The sequence below is a fragment of the Bombus flavifrons genome, chromosome 5 (assembly GCF_040668555.2).
Source record: "Bombus flavifrons isolate JBK064 chromosome 5, iyBomFlav1_principal, whole genome shotgun sequence".
NCBI classification, from domain to species: Eukaryota; Metazoa; Arthropoda; class Insecta; order Hymenoptera; family Apidae; genus Bombus; species Bombus flavifrons.
In genome coordinates, this window is record NC_138446.1 from 903,326 (window position 1) to 927,677 (window position 24,352).

The 24,352-nt window shown below is 34.5% G+C and overlaps 2 protein-coding genes and 1 long non-coding RNA gene across 12 annotated transcripts in view; 2 read left to right on the top strand and 1 right to left on the bottom strand.

Moving 5' to 3' along the window:
- Window positions 1-2,104: 2,104 nt before the first annotated feature.
- Window positions 2,105-5,356, top strand: Mvb12 (multivesicular body subunit 12-like Mvb12). 5 transcript variants are annotated; one of them, XM_069113575.1, is made up of 9 exons: window positions 2,280-2,474; window positions 2,675-2,843; window positions 3,455-3,593; window positions 3,726-3,924; window positions 4,005-4,155; window positions 4,231-4,314; window positions 4,400-4,739; window positions 4,819-4,869; window positions 4,945-5,356. In XM_069113575.1, the coding sequence occupies exons 3-9, from the start codon at window positions 3,465-3,467 to the stop codon at window positions 4,978-4,980; spliced, it is 990 nt and encodes a 329-aa protein (XP_068969676.1). In that variant the 5' UTR covers window positions 2,280-2,474; window positions 2,675-2,843; window positions 3,455-3,464; the 3' UTR covers window positions 4,981-5,356. The 5 variants fall into 5 exon arrangements, with proteins under 5 accessions (XP_068969677.1, XP_068969678.1, XP_068969676.1 ...); XM_069113576.1 differs by lacking the exons at window positions 2,280-2,474; window positions 2,675-2,843 and adding an exon at window positions 2,105-2,272; XM_069113577.1 differs by lacking the exon at window positions 2,675-2,843 and having other exon boundaries at window positions 2,279-2,474.
- The window catches only part of LOC138180081 (uncharacterized), a 47,859-nt gene continuing 28,476 nt past the window's right edge, over window positions 4,970-24,352 (bottom strand). For 2 of the 4 annotated variants that reach the window (XM_069113544.1, XM_069113543.1), the window contains exons 2-4: window positions 9,643-10,041; window positions 8,574-9,283; window positions 4,970-7,814 (exon numbers count right to left, since the gene is read on the bottom strand). In XM_069113544.1, the coding sequence (XP_068969645.1) occupies window positions 6,203-7,814; window positions 8,574-9,283; window positions 9,643-10,041 (2,721 nt within the window). In that variant the 3' untranslated portion in view covers window positions 4,970-6,202. Of the gene's footprint in view, window positions 7,815-8,573; window positions 9,284-9,642; window positions 10,042-14,632; window positions 14,773-18,488; window positions 20,154-24,352 lie in introns of those variants that run through there. The other 2 variants (XM_069113545.1, XM_069113546.1) reach the window with 2 other exon arrangements.
- On the top strand, window positions 13,373-22,825 carry LOC138180103 (uncharacterized). 3 transcript variants are annotated; one of them, XR_011173203.1, is made up of 4 exons: window positions 13,376-13,470; window positions 13,553-13,715; window positions 13,855-14,130; window positions 14,652-14,785. It is a non-coding gene; the product is annotated as an uncharacterized LOC138180103 (long non-coding RNA). The 3 variants fall into 3 exon arrangements; XR_011173204.1 differs by lacking the exon at window positions 14,652-14,785 and adding an exon at window positions 22,067-22,825 and having other exon boundaries at window positions 13,373-13,715; XR_011173202.1 differs by lacking the exon at window positions 13,376-13,470 and having other exon boundaries at window positions 13,485-13,715.

Genomic DNA, 24,352 nt, shown 5'->3' on the forward strand with positions numbered 1-24,352 from the left:
TAACATATCCAGATTATGTTTCAACAATATTCTGATTTCCCAATAACTTTTGCTAAGTTTATTTTACAACATATCCACATCATAAGTTGGCAATGAGTTAGCATGTTGGGTATGTTTGTATGTTGTGAAGTTTGTGTACACAAGTAATATGTGCTATATCTTTTTTGTTCTAATAAAATTTCTAATCTTAGGAAATATTTTAGTAGTATTGAACATTAGCAATAATTTCTATTGTTATATAATTCTTTTTGAAAATTTAATTTTCATATATGAGAAGAGTATTCCTAATATTTTAAATTATATAATTTGAAACTTCAACAAGACATTGCGAGTACTTTACATTTACAACTTAATTTATATTATTATTCTTCTGTTACAAAATTTATTTATTTTTTATGAAACAATAATATATTGACGTGAAATATGCTATGTCCATTCTTGAATTTTTATTACATTTATATACCTGGTCTCTTTACACAATATTTTAAATAATTCACTTTTACATGGTCTGTTTTATACAGTTTATTTATTTGTTTATGGTTTCCAATAGATGGTTTTTTGACACATATTAAGATAGCCTTATGTTCCTCTGATCTCGTAGGAATTAATAGTAATGAAAAGGACCAGTCATCATCTGTAAGTTTAATCGAGGAGGGAATACAACTAGCTAATAAACTGTATCCAAGGGATATGAGAATTTGTGTGGCATGTTATAAAAAATATTATGAACTGATGCCCTGCCAGGTTTGGGACTTGCATCTATTTCTTTCCAAACTGTCCCAACGGCCCCAGTTTCGATACATAGATTCTTTACATCAGTCTAACTCTTTGCTATCAATGATAATTTCTTTCCTTTTTGTCCTGGATGTGAACATTGATTTATAATATTCAACTCTGATTCAGTTGTAAATAGCTTTTCATGTGTTTCCATGCCGTTTTTAGTTGCTGAAGTTTCTTGTTCATCGCACACTGAACAGTCTTCTTCTAAGTCCGTTATTTTTTTTTTTATAATTTTTTTTTAAAGTCGACATTTCTAGGGTAAATATTTATAAATATATATATGAATTATGGTTCCTGACAAGGTTACGGGCGTAACAGTTATTATTATTTGTTATTACTGATTTTATTTATCATCTAATCTTGAGATAGCCTTTTCTTTGTACTGATTGCATTTATTTTAAGAATAACTAAAATATTTTGTCGGCCCGTCAAATTGACCGCTCGCGGTGGGCAAGGCAGAATATAAATTTTTCTTAGAAAATAAAAGAACAAACTAGAAGTGAATACCGAAAAATATATTGTATGCATGTCTTAAGAAAAGTCAGAAATTATGAAGCGATATGATAATGTTTAAGAGCAGTCAATTTGACCGGCGCTGGTAGGTTTAGTGTTAACACCAGTTCTATGCTTTTTTGCAAATTAATTGCTTCACGACTGATTTGCAAACTTATTCTTATTTACATTATACAAACTATGTACTTTACGACTAAGAAGTAATTCTTAATGAAGAAAATTAATGAAAACGTAAGTATTATTAATAAATACCTTTTTAATAGTTGAAACATGGAGTTATTCGTAAAAGAGTTATATTTTGCCACAGTAAATGTCCACTTATTGTACTCTTGTTCCATGTTACGAAATTTCCTTAGAAGACCAAACTGATCATACGCCATTTGATCAATGAACACCATAGTAAGCGACGGCAATAAGGTAAGTGAATACATAATACTGTTCTTTATATATATATATATACCAATGTACCTCTAATATTTAGATGCAAACATCCGCGCCATCTGTAATTTTCGTGCACTTGAAAATTAGCATCTGATTTGAAAATCTATAATATTAATTCCACTTATTAATAATCTCTTTAAGCCCGAAATATATGTATATAATTAAAACATTAACTTTAAATTGTATTAAATTTTGAATAAAAGCATTGAAAGGATAAAGAAAACACCTTGCGGTTTCTTTAGCTTCAGTATCAAAGCTGAGTGTCATGGCCATGGCCATTGTTGGTCAAAGTATCACATTGTCGTACTTTTAAATTGTATTAAACAATTTATTTAAACAGATCAAACAATAAGCATGCTGATAAAGGGGTGGAGTATGATTCTTATCCATTTTCTTATTGCTTGGGAATGGGATTAATTCACCTAAAAACTGAGTGATACGTATAAAACCAAGCGAATATCCGGCAAAAGCGAATCGTGTAGGAAGGACGAGGAAAAGCGCCGTAAAGTTTCACGACGTGTAAGGAACGGAAACAGAGGTTAGCTTATTGAACACAACTACCCTAGTCAGTTAAGATGGTAGTCATTACGGTTGTGGTGGTGGTAAAAGTGATGTCATTGATATCAATTTAGTTAAAACGTTCAACGAAGAGACAAAGGAGGAAAGCCATTCTTATAAGTAACAGTGTTTATGAGTTTCGTTAGTTATCTTATCAGGTTTTTATCACATATCATTTGAAAGTACGTGAATATTAAAATATTAGCTGTGACGGAACAATTGATTGTATATGTATACATTTATCTTTCTCTCAATAGATACTTTCCTCTCTGTTAGTTCCTCCGTCCTGCTCATTCCTTCAATCGTTCTTTCTATCCTTTTTGTTTATTAATGTGCATTGAAGTACCTTCACTTTATTACGAATGAATCTTCTGAAGAATAGGATTGCGTGTCAAAGGAAAAACCAGTCGATCGTTATTCGATCGAAAATTGCCGTGTTATTCTGTTGGAATTAAGTCACCGGCTGATTAAAAGTACAACAACAGATAAATTAATGAATATGCAAAGTTTTTAAATTTGTGTCGCGCGAAATTTCCAATTTTTTTCCGAAGGTAAGCAAATTGAGAAGTGTGCGAATTTTGTGGATGATTACTAATGGTTAAGTGTGTTTCTCTGCCGTGAATACTTTAAAGATTAATTATATTAAGTGAAGTATATGTATAAGTAATGCGTCCTTTGTAGTAATTCGTTTTTATTGTGTTTCAAAGATGTCATTGTTGAAATTTTATTGCTTGAAATTTCCTTATTTCAAGCAATTTTCAGTGTACCGTAAATTTTTCTATCGATCGAAAATAGGTCATCAAGATAAAGTAGGGGACGTCCACACAGTTACATTCCTCAATTCCTGGCGCTTTTAATGAATCAACGTATAATGAACTTTGGTAGAGAAATGTGCTTTATGTCAATGAAAGCTGTTCTTGTCATACTTGTCAAAACATATTAACTACTTGATGTCTTGTATTAATTGTGATATTTAAAATATCTTTGAAGTTATGTTACAATTTATCAAATTGACTTTTTGCAATCAGTGTGATTATCTATGAAGCAGTTGATTATACTTATTAGTTTATAACAAATTACATTTAACATTTTGTATATGTGAGATAATATATGTTATAAGGAAAAGAAAACATGAATAGTTATACAAATATACTTTTAACAGGGTTGCAATAATGTCTAAAAAGATTAATTGCAACAAAATGTTAGTTCACCAGTTATCGTCTGTATTACCTGATGATAGACCCATCACAGCCATAAATATTGTTGAAGATATAGATAAGTGTCCACCAAATTTTACAGTGGTAAGTAACCTCACAAGATAGTTTGTATAAATAAGTTAGGGTATTTAACCTGGTGTTTATAACTATTTTTATATTACTATTTTTTAATTTTCTATAAATGTGTACTATTTTTAAATGTCATTTTACCGTTAGGTATCACGAACATATGACCAAGATACTGATGCCGATCTATGGAGAGAAAGTGGACTTTTTATTAAAAAGAAAGGCAGATACATATGTTTTTCAAAGACTGAAGGGTTACCGCAGTGTGTGGTCGAAGATATCGTAGTCATTAATGAACGAGATACTCCTCCAGAAGGATATAGCATAATTTCTTATACTGTAGATTCAAGTGAGCATACGTAAGACTAATCAATGTATCATTTATCAAGAATGTATTTTCATTTAGTACATTGCAATAATGAATTTTAGTGCAGAAGGCATGGAGAAAAAAACAGGTGTGCTATAAAATTAGAAATAAGGAACTATGTTCGAAAGCAGTTACTGATATTATCATATGTAGTAGAGTTATACATAAGGTTTATACATCTAAAATGGCACCAAACGGATTTATTGCTGCTGGGTATATCTATAGAATTTTATATTTATGAAAGTTTCATAAAAATCAAATTACTCTTCTTATTCCTATTCTTTTCAGTGTTATTAACGGAGTTTGTGTTTGCTACAAAACTGTGGATATTGTAAATGGGAATTCAAATTCACAGTCATATGTTAATATAGAGTAAGAATTGTCTTTATCCTAAAAGCAATTAAGATATATTTACCTTAATGCTTACCACTTATTCTATATAACGTCTTATTTATAGCTTACTACAAAGTGCTTCCCCAAATCCATCAAATGGGACACCCCATAGAATACCGCCCGAGAGGCCACCAAAACCAAAGTTTTCGCCAAAACCAGCAAATGGGGTTTATCCAAAAATTAGTGGAAGTGGAGGAAAGGACACAGAGGAATCTAACGATAGAGATTATGAAATTTTGAGTCCTAGTGCAAGAATTAGACCTACGAGACCTGCTCCGCAACCCCCTACATCAACAGTTGTTGGATCTACATCAATTTATGGTACACTGCCAGGATCTTCCGATTTGGATGGAGTCCCATTTGTTCTTAATCCACGTCTTAGTGTTCATTCTGATTCTTCTACTGTAAGTAATTTTTACAAAAAATCTATATTTTTTTGTATATAATTTCATATATTTTCAACAATTATTTCATATTGTTTAGAATAAACTTCCTGTGATTAAAATTTGGACTCAGAAAGACTTGGATAAAGAGGTATAATTAATATTTATTCAAAGCATGTAATGTACCAATGTTTTTAATATTCTTATTTTTTATTTAATTTTGCAGTTCTTTTACGATTTTTGTGCAGAGAGAGAAACTTGAAGAAACCACTGTGCCAAATTAATTGCGTGATTCTTCACGCAATTTTTCAGCTATGTCTATACATTTGTATTGATAATATAGCACTAGCCAAGTGTAATAGAGTGCCTGAACGAGTGATTCATACTAACCTACGAAAATGGAATTACTTTCAAAACATTTACCGATGAAATGTTCGAATTTAAATATTGTCCATTTTCTACAGTACTTTTCTCTTCCATGCCCTATTTAGATTTTGATACCAGTAACAGTTAGCACTGTATTTTTATAGAGTTGCGTTGTATTTTTATAGATAGTAGAAGTTATATATATGTATATTATATATAATTGTATGATATGTTCTAGTTGTTTATAAATCGCCACAAAATACTTAATATTATACTGGTGTATTCCTATTTCTTAATCAAACGCAGGAATCTTTCAATAAAGTCATCTTTAATTTTATTTCCAACAAAAAATAAGTACATCTTTACTTTTATCCTCGAATGAATGCCTTTAATACTTTTATAGAATACGTATATTTTGCTTTTATATCATTTAGTTGATGAATAGTTAATTCGTAATTACGTACATACAGATTCTCAAATGCTACAAGGTTTGACTAACAGTTGGTTGAGATACTGATTAGAGTTTGATATTTAGAATTTCACAAAATATCTGATGATGAACGTAATTATAGCTTAATTTAAGACCACTATAATTTAATATTTTCAATTTTTGATGTACAACTTTAACTAGAAAATAACAAAAACGTTGATTTCCGTAGTAAATGAACTTACTTGTGGCACTTCATAGTGAAAAAAGCTTATTAACGTATGTAAGTATTTACGTTTATAAGCTATTCCCAATGATGTACTATTAATTACTCAATTACTCAATTCATTGTGACTTGATTAGTAATGCTATAAATAGGTAAGCAACATTTTATTAAAATATACAACATATTCAAGTATTCTTTAAATTGAAGGTGCTATAAATAAATTAACTTCTACGTTCCACAATTTCTTTAGTAACAAAAAATCTGATAAAGGTATTAAAAAGAGGAAAGAGAACATTAATAATTTACAGAAATACATTTTGCACTTAAAGAATCGTGTTCCTAGCACGGCTTTAATGATCACTAATTCATATTATGGTTACTACTTTTCGTTTGCTTATTAATTTAAGTTCCTTCGGCAGATGCTTCTTGTCGAAACAGATTTTTTGGAAAAACTTGAACCAGTCGTCAGACGAATGGGCCAGTCCAATGTCTAATATGGGTAGTATTGTTCGTCGTGGAAACACCATGTTTTTCCATAACTGCTGTCGCTTTGATCTTATTCTTATATTTGACGTCTTTTGGCTTTAACATACTCTTGTGGTTGCTCAGCAACCTCGATGGTGTTAATATGGATTTGTTGCTAAGACCTGTAGCTTCTAAGAAGTGATCGTAGCCGCTACTCGAATTGTTCGCAGCAAGAGGAACATTATTATTGTCTTTGGTTGCGGCAGTTTTTTCGTTCTGACCAACCGTCGCCCCAAGATTACCGAGCCTCTCCGATCCATCGCCCTCTGGTCTATCTGGATCATCTGACAAATCACATTCATCCAAATTGAACTCTTCAAAATTTTGTCTGATATCAAATTCCTGATCAAATTCTGAATGGACATGTTTCTCCTTGGTTTTCGTGCGTTCTTTTGTTTGATCCTCCGATTCACCGCCAATTTTGAATTCTTCAAAATGGCGAACGATGTTAGTGACTCTGGGAATTTTCCGGGTTTGTTCCCCGCTAGTTTCATGACTGACGCTCTGACGCGTCTGGAATGAAGATCGGACATTATTAAACCTGTTTTTCCAGAAGTTCCCCTCTTCATTGTTCCCTGTAACTTTATTAATCGCATCGTCGAAGTTTAAACTTCTCGCAGATGATACGTTAATCCCCGCAGATTTTAAAGGAGAAGATATAAAACCGAATATTTTCTTGCTATGTTCAGACGAACTAGGTTCAAGTAGTTGTTGCTTCTTCCGCGTCTCATCGATGAGAAACGAGGGGCTAGGAATCTTTTTTAAGATTAACGTGTTATTCTTGAACTGCGGTTTGGGAGGCAACGCAGGAGGTGTTTTAGGAGGTGGTGATATAATCTCCGGAAGTGACTCGATATCTTCATAATCCAAATTTTTCGCTATGGTCAATCCTTTCGTAGACATCTGCAGACAAGTCTTTTCCTCGATACGCTCTAATTTTAAAGGTGGATTCGACGCATTTACAGACGTTTTCGTCTTTTGTATCACCTGTGAAGAGGGGAAACTCGTGTGCCTCGTTTCCTCCACTTCGACCTTTGGTTCTATAATGACAATTGGAATAGCCTTTGATTCTTCCGATTCTTCCTCAAGACTCGACTCATGATTCGTGATCGTGGTTGCAACATTTGAGGTTGAAGCACTTTCAGTAAGACTCATGCCAAACTCGTCTTCTGTAGCAGTGGGTTCGAAACTGTTTACAGAAACATCGGGCAATTCGTTGCTAGCTAATTCTTTTTCTGTAATTCCTTCTTCAGAGTTCTTCCTCTCCATTTCAGATCCCACGGACTCGATATCCGATAATTTAGCTGGTTGAAATCGGACGATTCTTCCTCGATGTTTAAACCTCCTAGGTATGGAAAGAATACTCTCTTCCTCCTCCATGTCTCGTAAAAGGATCTGATTAACACACTCCAAAACGGAATTATGTTTGCTATTCGGTCGATATGTGCTGTGCCTAAAGACGTCGTCGTTGACTTTATCCTCATCAGGGTCGCTGTACCAGTTCCCGCTGGTCTCTTCTGCGTTCTGTTCTTCGATTTCCATTTTTAGGCATCTATAGAAGTCAAATATAAATTTAAAAACACGTTGTGAAATATCTTTCTATAACAATGTGAATATATAATATATTGAACTATAATAATCTAAATCATTTATTATAGCAACATTCCATTTATCTGAATTCTATTTTGTAAAGAGAAAAATATTCAGCCGATGGATGCTGGGATCGGGATTCGAACGCGGATTTTTCGCTTATCGGGCGGAGTGCTTCTTCAATTAAGCTACTCAGGCCATCAACGAATATTCTCTCCCAAACTCCTAAGTCTCAAATGGCTGCCACCTACAATTTATTGATGCGAAATTTTATTTGACGAATAATTGACTGAATTCTTGTCAAGTGAATTCAGTTGCTAGCACTTGAACTTTTATTCCATGCTTGATTGATGAATCATAGGTAGCGGGAATCGAGAAACTACTGGACTCCTACCATATAAACTCTAGTTATTAGGTGTAGAAGAAGATTCTATGCTTTTAGCCTTATACACTCTGTTGTTCTTATACGGATCTTGTATTTACTTCTGTTACTGCATAGCATAGAATAGCATTACACGCATAGAATAACATTTCTAGCAAACACGTACAAACACAACGGACAGCGAATTTTCTTTTATGCATATATATTGCTCCGATTTTAAACTATTTTTTGTTTCTCGTATGTCTCTACCGAATTAATTTACGTTAACGAATGTTATAAACATTTTACACGATCGGCAGCCTGATATACATGTACCCTTTTAAGGAAATAAATACTTACACACTATTATTATTATTACTCCCGTTATTGCTACTGTTATTATTATTATTACTATAATCTTCGTTCATCTTCGGCATTTCCGCGATCACGTTCCCTGTGTGTTCTAAATTTCTCGAGTTTGTCTCGTTGCAAGCGTTTACATAAATTGGTTCCTGTTCTCTTTCTTCGTCCTCTGACACAAAGTTACAGTCCATTCCGTCGTCTTTACTTTCCGTTCTCGCGATATTCGTCGGTTCGATCATGTCTGTTTCGTTCAAAGCCTTCTGTGTCCTCGATCTACCGATTCCTAGCTTTTTCCTCGGCAATTTAGAACCGTTTTCAACCATTATCGTCTGTTCATCGTCATCACCATCGTAGATCATTGTGATTTCGTTCTCGCTATCCGTAACCATCGTAGGCGAACATCTATTGGATTTGTTCAGCGTGGAACCGGGTGAAACGTCGCTACTTTCGCCCTCGCAGAAACCCTCGGTGCTGAGCAACGAGGGGCTGCCCTCTGTGGTGGTTGTGATAATCGACACATCCGTGTTTTCGCTGCTCGTCAGACTCGTTTTCGAAATATCGCTCCCAGCGAAGCTGTGCGTCTTCTTCACCCCTCTGTCCAACTCTTCGAGCGCAACAGGTATCTCCGACGAATTCAGTTTTGTGATTATCTCGCACTTTAGGTTTTGAATGTCTTTACTAATTCCACAGTTTTGCCTGGAGCCTGCCTGAAATGAGAAAAAAAACGAGATCTCGTTACAGTTGTTTACTGCGCCAGTTTAGAATTTTGATGGATCTTGATGTGTTTTCTCAGGCATACGTATTTCGAATATTTATGTGATTACAAAGATGTTCCTTGACATAAGGAATAGAGATTTTTCTCAAGGATCGTTCGTTTCTTTATTCCATTATTAAATTTATATTAGAAACTCATCGCGAAGCCAATAAAATATACGAAACGAGATAAAAAATTGCAAAAGTCAATTACGTCGGGAGACTACTAGAATGCGTTATTAAGAAATTAAGAAGTCTGAGGGCTGTTCTTGCTATGAGGCCCCTAATTAAATCACAATATCTCGAAACTTACATCGGCATTGGGCGTTTGCAAGTCGTTGTTTTTAATATCGGTTGCCGTGTTAAGCTTCATTGACGATTTACCAAGGGTCTGTTCGCGTTTGCATTTGATATAATTCTTGGTGTAACGTCTGAGCCTAGCGATTTCGAGCTGCTGGTTCTTGATCACATTGTCCTTTTCGCAAAGTAGTTGTCTGATCGATTTCTGTTCTTGCTTCAGTCGCGCCTCCAGCACCAACAGAGCACGAAGTATCCGCGATAATTGCTGATCTCGAAGACTTCTTTCGGACTCGTGGTTCGCAGTGCGATTGTCCAGCTCTTTCACCAGATCACGGCATCTCTTCGTGGCTGCCTTCAAGGCCTCCTGAGTACGAACCAGCTCTTGCTTGAGCGTTCGCACCTCGGTTTCCATCTGAAAAATAATTTGCTGGTTAGATACAGTAGCTTCTTCTATCAAGATTGCATAATGAAATGTATCTTTCTTCTTCATTACGATTTTTTTAATTACGGTTAATAATTTCAATTCTTTATACAGGTATAATACATGTATAAAAATAATAAATTATCGTCAATTAACTCGATTATTTGAACGCACGTTCGTGTACATGAATAGAAATAAGGAATTCTCGAAGTCAGATTCAAAAGCGGAATTCGGTGGAATTCGTTGTGATCCGAGGTAGAAAAATGAGTATAACGAAACACGTGGTGCCTTTTCTTTGTTGCACGGGAAGAAAAATGTCGAAAGTTGACTTCGGAGAAGGAACCTTGGAATTCATCTAGGTTAGTAGAAATGCTGGACCGTACTACGAAGACCGGAAGGACCTGACCTGCAGGAGCTGGTAAGCCAAGCAGACAAAAAAAAAAAAAAATGAAAGAAAGGGAACCAGCCGAAATAAAAAGGAGATTCATTGTCCGAGCTTTAACTTAAGATCTATTTTACTTCGTCTTGGTTTCTCCAATGGGATAACGGTGCCTAAGAAAGTCGAATCAAGAGTAAAATATATTACATTACTGAAAATTCTCAATGCGAGAATTAATTGTAAATTTCAATAAATAAAAAAAAATATATTACAAGTTAAAAGAGCAAGTAAAATTATTATACGCAGAATAAGAAAGTATTAATATAAAAGAGAAATATTTTTGATTAAATAATTTTCTTTTGGTAACAATGTTGAATTATTTTTAACAGTATTTTTTACTGTTAAATATTTCATAAAGGTTGCAGATATGAATAATCAAATATTGATCAAACAGGTTTCAGTTCTGTATTTAACTAAAAGATTTTGCTGGGCTCGGCGAGTAACAAAGTAGAAATTAGCTTCGCTCTACCAAATATCCCAATGTACATGCAACTTAAAAAACTTTAGCAGTTAGTTTGCATCAGTAGCATTTAGCTCGCTTCAGAAATTCCTGAAATCGATTTAGCCTTTAAACTTTGTGGTATTTATGTTATATTAGGAAACTAACGTTAGAACACAGAATACAAATCCAATAACTGATAGAACTACGGTAAGAGAGATGATCTTCTATTAAAAAAATAATATTGTAAACATGTTCTTGTATAATTTTTTTACAAGAACCGCTTTGAAGATTTGTTGGACATAACTTTACAGTGTTAATGAATTAATTTAATGAATTTTACTATGAATCTACTCTATAAATTTCAATTTATTCTCTGATTTGATAAACAAAACGAATGTAGGAAAGCAGAGATGGATTATTTCATAAATGAATATAAATACATTTAGTCGCAACTTTTAGTTTAAACAACGATTCTTTCATATTTCCGTCAAGTCTTTAAACAACTTTTTGCGGCAAAGTATCCCAGTTAAGTTAAAGATGTTCCAAAGAGTTCAACAAACTCAAAGGGAAAGATTCGAACGACACCATATTTTCTCGATAGAAAGTTTTACACACAATAACACCCTTCTATTCGCACTAAATACAACAAAAGAAACACCTATACGCAATGCGCATGCCGCCTTAACGTAGCCCAACTCACTCCCTATCATTCAACCCTCCAGGAGAGACTCTAGGGAAAGTGTCTCAAAGTAAAGATACCAATTATGTACCAATTAAAGAAGCATTTATTTGAAAATAATTGCCGGTTCAATGCAGTAACAGTTGTCTGTAGAAGAAGCCTCGTATCTCGAGTAAAACAACAGGCAACCGTAATAATAGAATGGAGAAATGGTGGCGTTTTGTGTTTTAGTAGAACTCATGGCCTTATGACTGGGAGATTTTGTTGTCAATGGTGTAATATGCCTGGCAGTTCGGGCGGTAAATTTATGGAGGCAGAAGATCGCAGGAAGTCACAAATTTTCGCAGCTCCACGAACTGTAATTATACAGTGGCCGTAGCGGAAAACGTACCCAATAGCTTGGCTATTTTCTTCGTCTCATCACGGGGGAAATAACCCCGCACCCCATACGGTTTTTCGAGCGATCGACTTATAGCGCAATCCATACTAACTTTAAGTTATCAGTTGCGACATAACGAATCAAGCTCTTTCAGCAGATAGCTTGTTTTTTTTGCGATCTTCATGACGTGCTACGAACTGCCGGTGTTATTACGCCAGCAGTCAGTCATTGCTTTAAAGAACTCGTATGTTTGATTACGGGGTGCTAGAAGTAAACGGCAAAGTATGATACATATATAATATATAGGAGACAGTTTTGGTTCTAGTTGTTAATTTACAGAATAGACCAGCTTCGTGTCTTTGCTTATCTTTCATGCGTAAAGTTAAAAAGTTGAGATTAAAATATTTTTGTCATTTCCAGAAAAATTACGTCAAATTATGTGTCCCTTGAAACATAATGTATCAACAGTTTCAGAAATATTCGCAATGGTTGATTTAAACGGAACACTTTGTATATTTCGACGATCTTTCCAACATTATATATTCAAATGGATATTAAGATGAAAAATATGACGATATCAATTCAATTATGAAGAAACTAATTGTTTGAGATACCAACTGTCTCAGACTTATTTGCACAATTACATAACTCGCAAGCGTAGCATCGTATAGTTCATCTAAATGTTCCGAGTTACGACATAGCTATTTAAGATGGTATGCAAATTCCGGTTCCGGTACACGTGACACCAACACGTCAGGTATTTCAAAATCGAACTTTTTCCAACCACGATGCATTCGTATCCTATGATGTCAGAGGAATCCCCCATGATCGGAAGAAGGTATATTATAATATGTATTTAGAAAGCGCGATCTGATGAGGTGTCCGTGTTCTGAATGCTGATGATTATAAATGAGCAAACGCAGCGATTTCGTGTAACTAATCATAACGTATAGTTTAGCATGAATGAAGAAAAAAGCAGAAAGTTTGATTCAATTGCATGAATCGATATTTAACAACTAATACGAAGTGAATTTCGAATAGATATTGGTTATTGATAAAATGTTATAAGAGAAGAACGCATAGTAATAAATTTAAAAAATAAGTTGATCAGACTTACTCGAATTAATTTTGTTTTATATTTGAAACAACGAAACGACACGAAATTAACTTCAAAATAAATAATCAAGATCGAGTAATGATATTTAATGTCAAAACTCGATACAGTATACGCGTCTTTGAAAATTTGACGCCCACGATTGCATCAAATTCGAGTTTTAAAGTGGCTCACGGAGGTGACGAAAAAGTGTGCTACGACTTTCTCCGTTCTTGACCAACGGTTTTTCGATCCATCGTGGTGCACGATAGGAGGTCAACGGATGAACTCCGGTCGCTGGATAACGAGATATCTATACCTCATATCGATACAGTTACCCGTTTTAACACATTCAATATCCGTCAAATTTCCAGAAGCGAGTGCTGAGGTTAGCAAGTCTGATCTTACCGCAAACTTTTTTTTTCATTTGTATATTCGTCGTTTTTTTAATAACTGCATGGAGATTTTAGAAAAAGAATGCGGAAAGGAATGCACGGAGGATCACGTTTGTTCTTAAGTGACGTCAACGCTACATTCTCTTCTCTAATAACTCAGAAACACTTTCTCCGGTGTTATGGTGTAACGGACGAATAGAGATCCACAATTATCGCACGAAACGCGCAATAAGTATACGTAAGTAATCACATTTCTTCCGATCCCTTGTGTTTTTTTACCGAGATCCGTGAACAGAACATAATGATTTCGCTTAAAATCACCGATATATACGTCGGAATGATTTGTTTTTGATAACCATTTAATTTTTAATTTACAGGTGACTTTCAATATCGTGAATGGATTAGAATTCCCGATTTCGCAAGCCAAGCATGTACACATAGTAGTTCTCGCAATTACGAGCGTAGAATTGTGTCATCATTTAAACAACCTTCGTTGATTGCATCACGTTACTTTATTACAAACCGTGAAATAATTATCATACAATTCGTTATACCGTTTAAAGATACAAAAAATATGGCGTTTCGATAAATTGTATCATTTGTTTGTGTAAATTGGGCTAATGTAAACGATACAGTCTTCCAGTTTGTATTAGGTAAGCCGTAGTGCTCAATCGTTATTCTAATGTTATACAATATGCAGTCGCTATGTTTGGAGTAAATAATGGATGCTTTTACAAAGACTGCAACAAGACCTTCGATGAAAACGTCTTTAAAGAATGACTGATTCATCGTCCGGTAGATATAGTAGGTCGTGTCGAAATAAGTCTACGACATACTTTACGTATAGCTTTTTCCATACCGTTGCTCGTTTAAAAAATCGCTATGTATCCGTTATAAATCCAATGTAAGAAACTGCCGATCAAATGCATCCCTACTTCATCATACACAAGAGCGCGTAATTCAATTTTCTTTTTTTGTGTCCAAACTAAGCGCATGTTTATTTCGCATTTTCATCGATCACGTCGAGTATAAAAATTGAGTGCTTGGTAAAAATTATAAACTCGCGATGCTTAAAAAGCCTTCTACTGTGTACAGTAGTTTTTGCATTAAAAAAATATTCGTGTGTTATTCTTATTATATCCTGCACATTGTTACCTTAAATTCCGTCTTCCAGGCAAGCACACTTATCCAATATTATCAAGAAAGTCTGAGCACGTGACCGGCATGATATACGTATAAATTTTTTCGCACAATCACACACAAATCAGCCGAATTTCACCTGATTTCGACATAACATTCTGTCACTGGTCCTCGAGGCATCTGTCGTGCGTTGTCGTCTCCTCGAGGATGCCGGTTACGAGCGCTCTCGAGAACAGCCGATATCTGCCGAAGGTCACCGAAGCTTTCCGAACGGCAGCGCGAATGACCGAATGTTTTCGCGTACCTGACATATTGTACTTCGAATTCTGAGAGCACCTCGATTACTTTTGCGAATCATTAGAAAATTCCTGCTTCATTTTCTTCCTTTAATTAACTGTATTGGATCGAGCATTCACGACCGATATACCAAACGAAAATACGAATAACGTAACGGAAACAGAATGTAGGCGAGACGAACTTTGGATACAAACTGGTCAGTCGGCGAGTGGACAGTTAGGTCCAAGAGGGAGTAAAGAATGGTAGGGAGAGGGTTGAAGCAGGCTCGGATTTCGAAAACAATTTTCTTCACTATCATATGCGTATCATATAAATTTTTGTAATTTTTAGAAAACTAGAATTTATTATTATTACTATAATGAAAATTTATTATTATAACGTATTTTTAGTTTGTTACACTTTGAATGTTTTTATTTTACTCTATCCTAGAAGTTTGAAAATTCTCAAGTAAGTTATTGAATAAATAGTACATTATTCCTAATCGGTTTCTAACAACAAGGTATATTTATTTATGTAAGCTGTTATAATTGTAGATAATCAATAAAAATTCATATTTATAAAAAGTTGGTTCTTCCAAAAATATTCATATGAAATTACAATATATGTAGAATTGTAATTTTGAAAACGAAGCAAAACAAAAATTCTATAATGATAAACAATAATTTAACGTTTTTAGATTATAATTTAGTAAATTTTTATTTTTATTTTCATTAGTACTGAAAAAATGTCTTTCCCTCTTGTCTATACGCACATATATAGTAGAGTCTAATTTATTAAGTAGACGGTTGGTAAAAATCTAAAGAATCTTGAGTTATAAGTGCAGCCCTGAGCCAGAGTCAGACGGAGAGAAGGAAGAAAGTAAGAAAAGCAGGTAAAGAGAGAGAGAAAGAGTCCTGTTCCGCATTCACGCGTGCACGAATGTTTGTGCGCACTTTTTCTATGTATAACTTGTTCGTGATCGAATGAAAACAGGTAAGACTATCTATAGACCAGATATAACATAAAAATGAATACGACATGCCCTTTTTTAGATAAATTGTGAAGTTAACTTGCTCAGATATCTACATACGTCACGGGAAGCAAAGTAACGAACAGCTGACTCGAGTAGTATTCAGGATTACGGCATGCTATTATTGAGAGATAGTAGTGTTCTTGTTATTTAGCATTCTCGGAGTTTTGCGGTTGAGTTTGCAAGATTTCTAACGAATTAAATCGATTATTTTGCAAAAAAGTGTTGACAGTTTATGTAGATATAAATTTTTATTCAAAAAGATGATAGTATCTCCTAACCAAAAGAAGCAGTTGATGAAATTATCTTTCTCGCATTTCCACTAGGGAGATAGAAAATCCATCGCTCCTTTTCAGACTAAACACATTGCCTACGATCTACCAGTGATCAATAAAATAAATAAAAGAAGCATCCCATCTCTGAATCTTAATCCTATCGTACATAAAAAAAGCATCAAGTTAGTCTATCGATTTTAATCAAGCCTTACACGTACAGAATGAGTACCATTTATAGTAAAGTTTCTCAAGTTCCCAGAACGACACCAAATATCAGCGGTGTTGGAATGTTATCGACACGAACGGTCGTTCTTGATCTTGCCCTGAATAAGATCGTTCTCCACTACCTAGGAACGCCGATTGTCCTAGAAAACGAGATTCTACCGGTTGGCGCCTGGCCCGTGGTTGTGCAATTGCCTCCTTAACGACTTCGTCGAGACCTTCGCACAGACTTTTTGTAGAAGTTACCTCTGCGTGATACCTTCAATTCACATACATCTTAATTGCCGAGCGGAAACTGGCGACAACCATCTACCGACCGTTTGCAAGGGATTTGACGTTTTTTGACACCTCGTGATTTAGCAACGTGTAATCATCAGGAATAACTAATAATACGGATCTCGATACGAATGTAGTCCGTTTACGACTACTAATTCCGGAATTTATGCGAAGAATATTGCAACGGGAAGCTTTGGTATATCGCTACTACGTTATTTTTATTATGTTAGTATGTTATTAATTTCCTTCTTGTTCTTCTTGTTGACGTAAACGGTCAAGTGTATATTTCAGTAAGTATCGTTTTGCGTTAGAAAAATACAGCTACGTAAAGAAATGGCGGATGTTAATGGTTCTATTGTATTATTAAAATTCTTCATATATCATTTATATATTATTATTATAATATACTATTGAAATTCTTCATGAAGTTAAGAAAATTGAAGAACTATTTACTATGGTTTATGAATGAGACGAAAAGTATATTATAACATCCGTAAATATATTTTAGCATATTATCCTGTTGAGATGTTAATCATTTTTTTATATATGTAGAATGATTTTGTTGTACTTGAAGTATGTTAGATAGTAAAACGCGTGCAAATATGTAAACACACGATTGGACTGAAACTGTTATCTCAATAAATTGTGATCTTTATCAAAATTTTGTAAACAGTTTGTAGACTTTCTATAAAATATCATTATTAATTTCATAGAGGATAAAAAAAAAAGGGAGAAAGGAATCAGATCAGTTCAAGAAATGTTTATAAACTTCGTTATATAAGTTTGATATTAAGTACCGAAAAAAGTAGGACAACTTTTATTCCCAAAACCAATATAGTAATAACGTTTTAGTATAACGTTTTATAGTAATAATGTTTTAAAAACATTAAATGTTTTTCATTTATGGAATTTATTTTTGTTATGTCTCGTGAAATTATATCGAGCATATTTTAATCACAAGCATTTAAATTAATTTAATTTAAATTAAAGAAAAACTCGTAGTTTATGAAATGACAATTCGATCCTGACGGAACTGTTTTACCTAACATTTGACATCAATAAGAAATACTCGAATAACATATGTATTTCATACAATTGAATCAACTCCCGAATAAACAATATGCTCACCTTAATGGAAATATTTCAATATTAAACGAGAATGTTCTTCAAGATTCTCTTTTTTTTCGCGAAACTTTGCTTAGCAGAAGAAACATGAGAATCTCATGATGAGATGTAATTTTCTCGACGTAATAGGAGAGTTTCGCTGCTCGCTTTAACCTTTAAATGTATAATGTTGCTATATGGTAACAAACCAATGTATGTCTTTCAATCTCACAGACACAGTGCTTATTATATAGTGTATATATGATACATATTCTTATTGTTATTAAACAAGTGGAAATGAAGAAAGTGTCTCCCGTCACTATTACTTTTCTTCGATACTTAAAAGTGTCATAGTCAAAATGCTTTATTATCGTTGGAAAAATTATACTTTTAAGGGTTGAATGAATAAAAGCATCGAATAGCATAAAGTGTTACGATTGTCTCGTTCACGATCACGACTTTATTACAACTAACGGAGAAAGAAAAGAATACGAAAGAAAGAAACAAACAAAAAAAAGCACAATCAACGAGAATATTCGCTTTGGAAGCAGCGAACTCAATCCTGCACGATAACGTCTCATCGATTTATTAACTCGGTTACCTTAGAAACCCGGTTCGCTAGCCCTCGGTTAGGTCTGGGGGATACGGATAACCGTTATCACGATGCACGAATACAATCGATTCTTACCGTTTGAGTATACTCCAGCCAGAGTTTCGAGTCGATCTTCTTCCTGCACGACATTCTTTCGATGATTCTCTCCTACCGCCCACCTCGTTCCTTTTTTATATATTATTTGCCCTTTTTAGCAACGTTGAGATAAGTCTACAGGACTTCTTCATCACCTTGTACATCACTTTGTGCTTCTTTGCATCGATCAGACCGTCTATTATTGCCCGTATTTTCGTTTAAAGAACAGTGGTTTCTTTGAATGGCATACCTCTGTCTCGTTGGAAACGAACCGATATTTTTAAGAGAGATGCTTCTAAGTTGATTCATCGAATTCTCCGGGTTGCATTCCTCCTCGTTGAGGAAATATCTTTCACGGATTTCTGGTTATTGTGATCATGCTTATTTACACGGATTGTTTGTGTTAGCTTGAATTATCGGTGGTTTACAGCGTGATTGGTGAAGTAGGAGGAACAAGAAAACGTGTTTCAAATGATAGAAGCTTTTCACGATTTTTGTAACCGTTGAATTGCTCTACAATCAGAATTCTGACATATACATATAATTCACTGAGTTTTTATTTTTACTTTATTTTACTTTTATTTCTCTACTTTATTTCTCTTTCTGCTTTCTTTATCTCACGTTCCGCTTTTATCCGTTATATGTACATATTTCAATAGAAATTTAGCATTCCTCAGAAATGAAACAAATATATTCTTCCGATTCAGTTATCTCGGTACTAAAGTTGTAGCTTCAGATCACGATGAAACATAGTCTTTCTTTAAAATACAATTGTAAAATGCAAAACGAATGCAATATTCGATTATTTTTCCCCGTTTTTATCGCGTTATTTAATTGACAGTTCTCTTTGACGCAGAACGCGTATCTTGTTTCGCTACGAAAATATTTTTTCCGTCCTTGCATTCGACACATGTATCCGTAACAGCTGGTTACGCTATTAGCACGCATCATGGTATACGTTTGTTCGTTAGCAAACACACGTAACTAAGCTCGATACATATATAGTTTAGGAATAAAGTTGAACGTTCGGATTGTTGACCACGCATCACAAATGTCTTGTTAAAAAAGAAAAAGGATTAAATAAAAGAAACAGAAAAAGAGAGACAAAAGAAAGAAAATAACTTTTATAGAAATATAAAAGCTGACAAATGATGGGACAGACGAGAGATGGCGAAACAGAAATGCGACCACGTTGTTGTAAAAGTAACTTTAAGAGTAACGGTACTACGATTTCTTGGGAGTACATCGTCGTGACTCGACGAATCTGTAATTGACGTTATATGGCGTTAATTGGCCAGAATTAATTGACTTCAACAGGCTTGAACTCGCGTCTCGAGGAAGATATCCCATCGGTTATGTAAATCAATCTTCCTTGGAGTCGTTGCATCGTGTGTCCTTCCGTCTCGTCACCTTGTCTTTCCTTTCTTTCTTTTTTCTTTTTATTCAGTATTGTTCACTAATTCGCTAAACACCGAATAACCACCGTGAAGGACAGCTTCTACGGTAAAAATTACCTCAATAACGCGAGATTTATCGCATAATCGTAAATTTGGCGAGAACACGGTGAGTTCGAGTGGTTCAACGATACAACAACGATGAAATTACCATCGCGAGCACGCGTTTACCGCGCACCAACGCGACGCGATTGAACAAAGACCGCGTTCCGCGAGAAGAAACGTAGAACTAACCGCTCTCTTAAAGACTGTTCGTTATCTGGGTGTAACCTACAGGACAATGATAACGGCAACGATAACGATGAGCTGATCGTTGTAAAGATACACGTTGAACAAAATCGAATTATGGGGCATAACATGTAAATATTACATGTACACTTTTATCCGTAAATCGCTGCACATTATCCATTTATTATTAGTAGCTTTAGGATTAGAACAGCGATACAACATTAAGATAGGAAAAGGAGTTATTTGCTTTTAGTTTTATATTCCTATTCTGATATTTAAAATTCGGATAGTTTATTATCTTTTAATTAATTTTAATCCATAGCGTTAGCTTTTAATGTTAATAAATGCCACTTTAGATACTATATAATTGTTCAAATATTTTACTATATCAATGTTCCATTACGCAAGCAGTCTCTTAACTATCTACTTACTGAACAATTTATTTTATTCGATACATGTATTAGTATAAAAATGAAATAACGGTATTAGGGAGATATTAATCAAATTTGTAAGAAGACATGTTAATTTAATATAGAAATTATAGTGTGCATAGAAAGTAATAGATATAATAGCAATAATATATATTAATGCATAAATTAATGAAAGATTGAAAGTACAATATGTATATTTCAAGAATTTTCATGCCATTTATTAATTTTTAGACTATTTTCATTTACAATTTAGTCTACATTTCAATTTTCTAAATTTGAAATGAAAATAGAATTTTACAAATCTTATTACATTTCGAATAACCATCATTCTATAATAACGTTCTATTATATACTACTCAGACATTTAATTTCGGAAATTCAAGATCCAGAACAACGATAAACTTGACAAACATGTTACTCATCATTCCACTGGAATATCCTTTAGTGTTCATAACCTGTGTAAACGAACTAATCGTTCAGTTTCCGGTTTTAGGGGAAAGCCACTACTTATTGCTACACGTTACGTCACCACGCGTCGAATCACGGTGTTACGTAGATTAATTGTTATCATTTAACGTTCTTATCAAGATGATATATGTGTCTGACTTTTTCCGAAATGTTACCCGTTCGAATAAGATGCGAATGAATATTGCACGTGTTTAAGAAAGATCCGGGTATATGTGATAGCTGCATTATGAACGTATAAATACGTTATAATAAAAACGTATAAAAGGCAGAAACTTTTTACGCTTAGAAACAAGAAATGTATTATATTCTGTCCTCGCGCAACAAAATCTTATCTTATTTACTAGCCTAGATTTAACTCACAAAATAATAATCTCCGATCATAATCGCTATTGTTATTAAAATCTTACGTATCCACGTGAAAATGCTTCACGAGTATGACGTTACGCGCAAACACTCGAGCGTGGCCGTGCCATGCGGGCACGTATGCCCGTGTTACATTTGCATACGCGAACACAACCGAGCAAAGACAGGTGTACAACAAAGGGATACCTTTTGTGCGGGCCTTTCCGTACGTCCACGACCTTTTAAGCGATACGCCTTGTCAAGCTGACTGCGTCAACTTTTCGCAATCGGACACGACGATATAGTTCGTGACGCTGGCAACTATTCGACACCCAGTTTCACCCTTTTCTATATTCTTTTTCTTTTCCAGTCATTTTTAAGCTAATCATGATTTTCTATCGTAAACGGATTTCTTTAGTTTGAAGAAAATGCGAAGAAATTGATATAATTAAGTGTTTTTTTTAGATCATTAATTTGTCATTAATTCATTTTTACCTTGGTGAAATTCACGTATATACTGTTACTGTAAATCAGCCAAATGTCCTAATACTTCTGAGTGACTCTGTGTGTATAAGCCTATATTTATAGTTACTTACATTTATAAGATCTTTTTTCACTATTTTTATTTATAAAATATATTGTCACTATTTGACAGGAAAAATCTGGGACATTCTGTATATGCAGCGTGAGCGAGCCAAATGACACACCCTGTATAACACGTCCATTTCTCAAGTAACAGGAATCTCGTTCGGTTATTTCAAAGAGAGTGCGTAATTGCCCTCGGTTCTTCATTTCAACTCGTCGAGTGAGAGCTACCGGCTTGTAGCTTCCGAACCCTTTGTCGCTACTCGAAACAATACCATGCAACACGTCGTGCGACATATGGCTAACAACGGGAAAGGAATAAAGTGGAGAATCGATACCTTGGAGAGATAACAATTTGCGTCAGAGTCAGACGTCACATTGTTCGATCGGTTTACACGATATTTGAAATTTACGGTGCCGCATTCGTGCGACGACTTATGCTGTGCCATGGAGCTCGAGGTCTGCTCTTATCCAACTGCGGTTACAATGGAATAAACATATCTTTAACAAACCAGAGAACAGTCGAAAAGTTTCTGCAATACTTGCGAAGGCAGATACTCCTCCTAAATGTAAGATTTTAAATTCGAACTCCAATTAATTGTAAGAGATAATCTGTAATCCGATAAACCAGCAATCACCCATAAATCAGAATTATTGTATTCCTATATCATCAAAAATTCAAACTCCGCTCTACAACATTAATCCTTTGATAAAGCATATAATTAATAGGATTCTTCAGACACGAATACATAGCAGCCAAAAAGAGAAAACACTTTAAATCCAACAAATTAAAATTTTCTTTACAAATGTTGACTTTCAACGAAGAAAGTCGATTTCAAATCCATAAACATCGACAATGAATAAAATATGAGATTAAGAAATAACAATTTGTTTCTGTTATAGCAGTCTAGTATAGCCATCTTATTGCACTTCTTTCCGACAACTTTCGATCAATTAAGTATTTTACATTTTATTTGGCTTGCTAGAATTTGTCTTAGGAATTATCCACATAAAAGCTAATATATTGGAAATCTGGATAATCCATACGAAATGTTTCTCTTTCGTTCAATATAGCGTATGAATTTTTTCCTCCCAACTAATTATCGTACGAATTGTTTAGAAAATATGATAAATTGAAATTATTCCATTTGAAGTGATTGTATATTTAATTTAGTTTTAGAACATTGGTACAGTAAACATTTGTATAGTAGACGTTCGGATAATGGAGGTTCTACTGGAAACTGGAATATATTTTTTTGTAGATAAGGATCGACTATGCGGAGAATATTGTTCTGCTTTCTCGCTAACTTTAAGGGTGCCGATCTCGTGTTCGATATTTAAGAAACGGGTTTCGTTACAGCGCGGACACGGTTACCTGCAACATTTTCTATATTCTTCTACTTTCATTCGTTCGATACGATATGGAGCTCAAGCCTTAATAATGAATTTAATCGACCGGAATTCACTTAATTGGATGTTGGATACACGATAAGTTCACAGTAAGTAAAAGGAATCATTTCTTACAACACGCTTGGTCAGCTTGTCTTGTTCTCACTCTCTCGTTTAACTAGCGTAGGTTCAAAAATTCTCGGTTGGTTTATCGCGTAAAATCGTAATACACGAGCGTGTTGTACGTGAAACGGGCATGCGTCTCCTAAATTAAATACATGTCAATTTCCTTTTTTCTCCAGTCGATTTTTGTAACGTTATTAAAGTCGACAACTTTCCCTGGTCATATTTTGTCCACACAATTAATAATTATCTCGTTTTGTTACGCTTTCTCGGGCTCGGTTTCCTCGTTGGTAAAATCGTCGCCGCGTGCCAACAATTTCGCTCGATACTCCCAAAGAGGAGACGTAGGATATAAACGAGGACGAGCGAGATTTCACATCCTTGTACGAACCAAATGGTTGATTACTTTTAAAAAGGAGCAGTCATTCGGCAGCATGCCAGCATCTACCATTATCGATGCTCGTGATTTTATCGAGAACGTCTAGCACAATGTTGTACCGTGAACGATCTGGGTTAAACATACATTCCATACGTACCGCTACTTGACACTGTACTTTTCGTCGGGAAACAAGAGGAACAGGGGAGCAGTTGCCTAATGGGTATGTATGGTACTGGCCAACCTAAATTGTATCTCACAAGTTTCCTATTATAGAATACAAACGATAGATAACGATAGAAACGTATGAAATACCTATTCTTAAGTCGAATCATATAGTAATGAACAAAAGTATTGGTACAGCCAACTTCCTTTCTAAAATCCTGTACAAATTTGTAAAAAATGTGATATTTTATTTAATTCTCTAGAAATAAAACAGCATCTTAATTACAAATTCGAAAATGATAC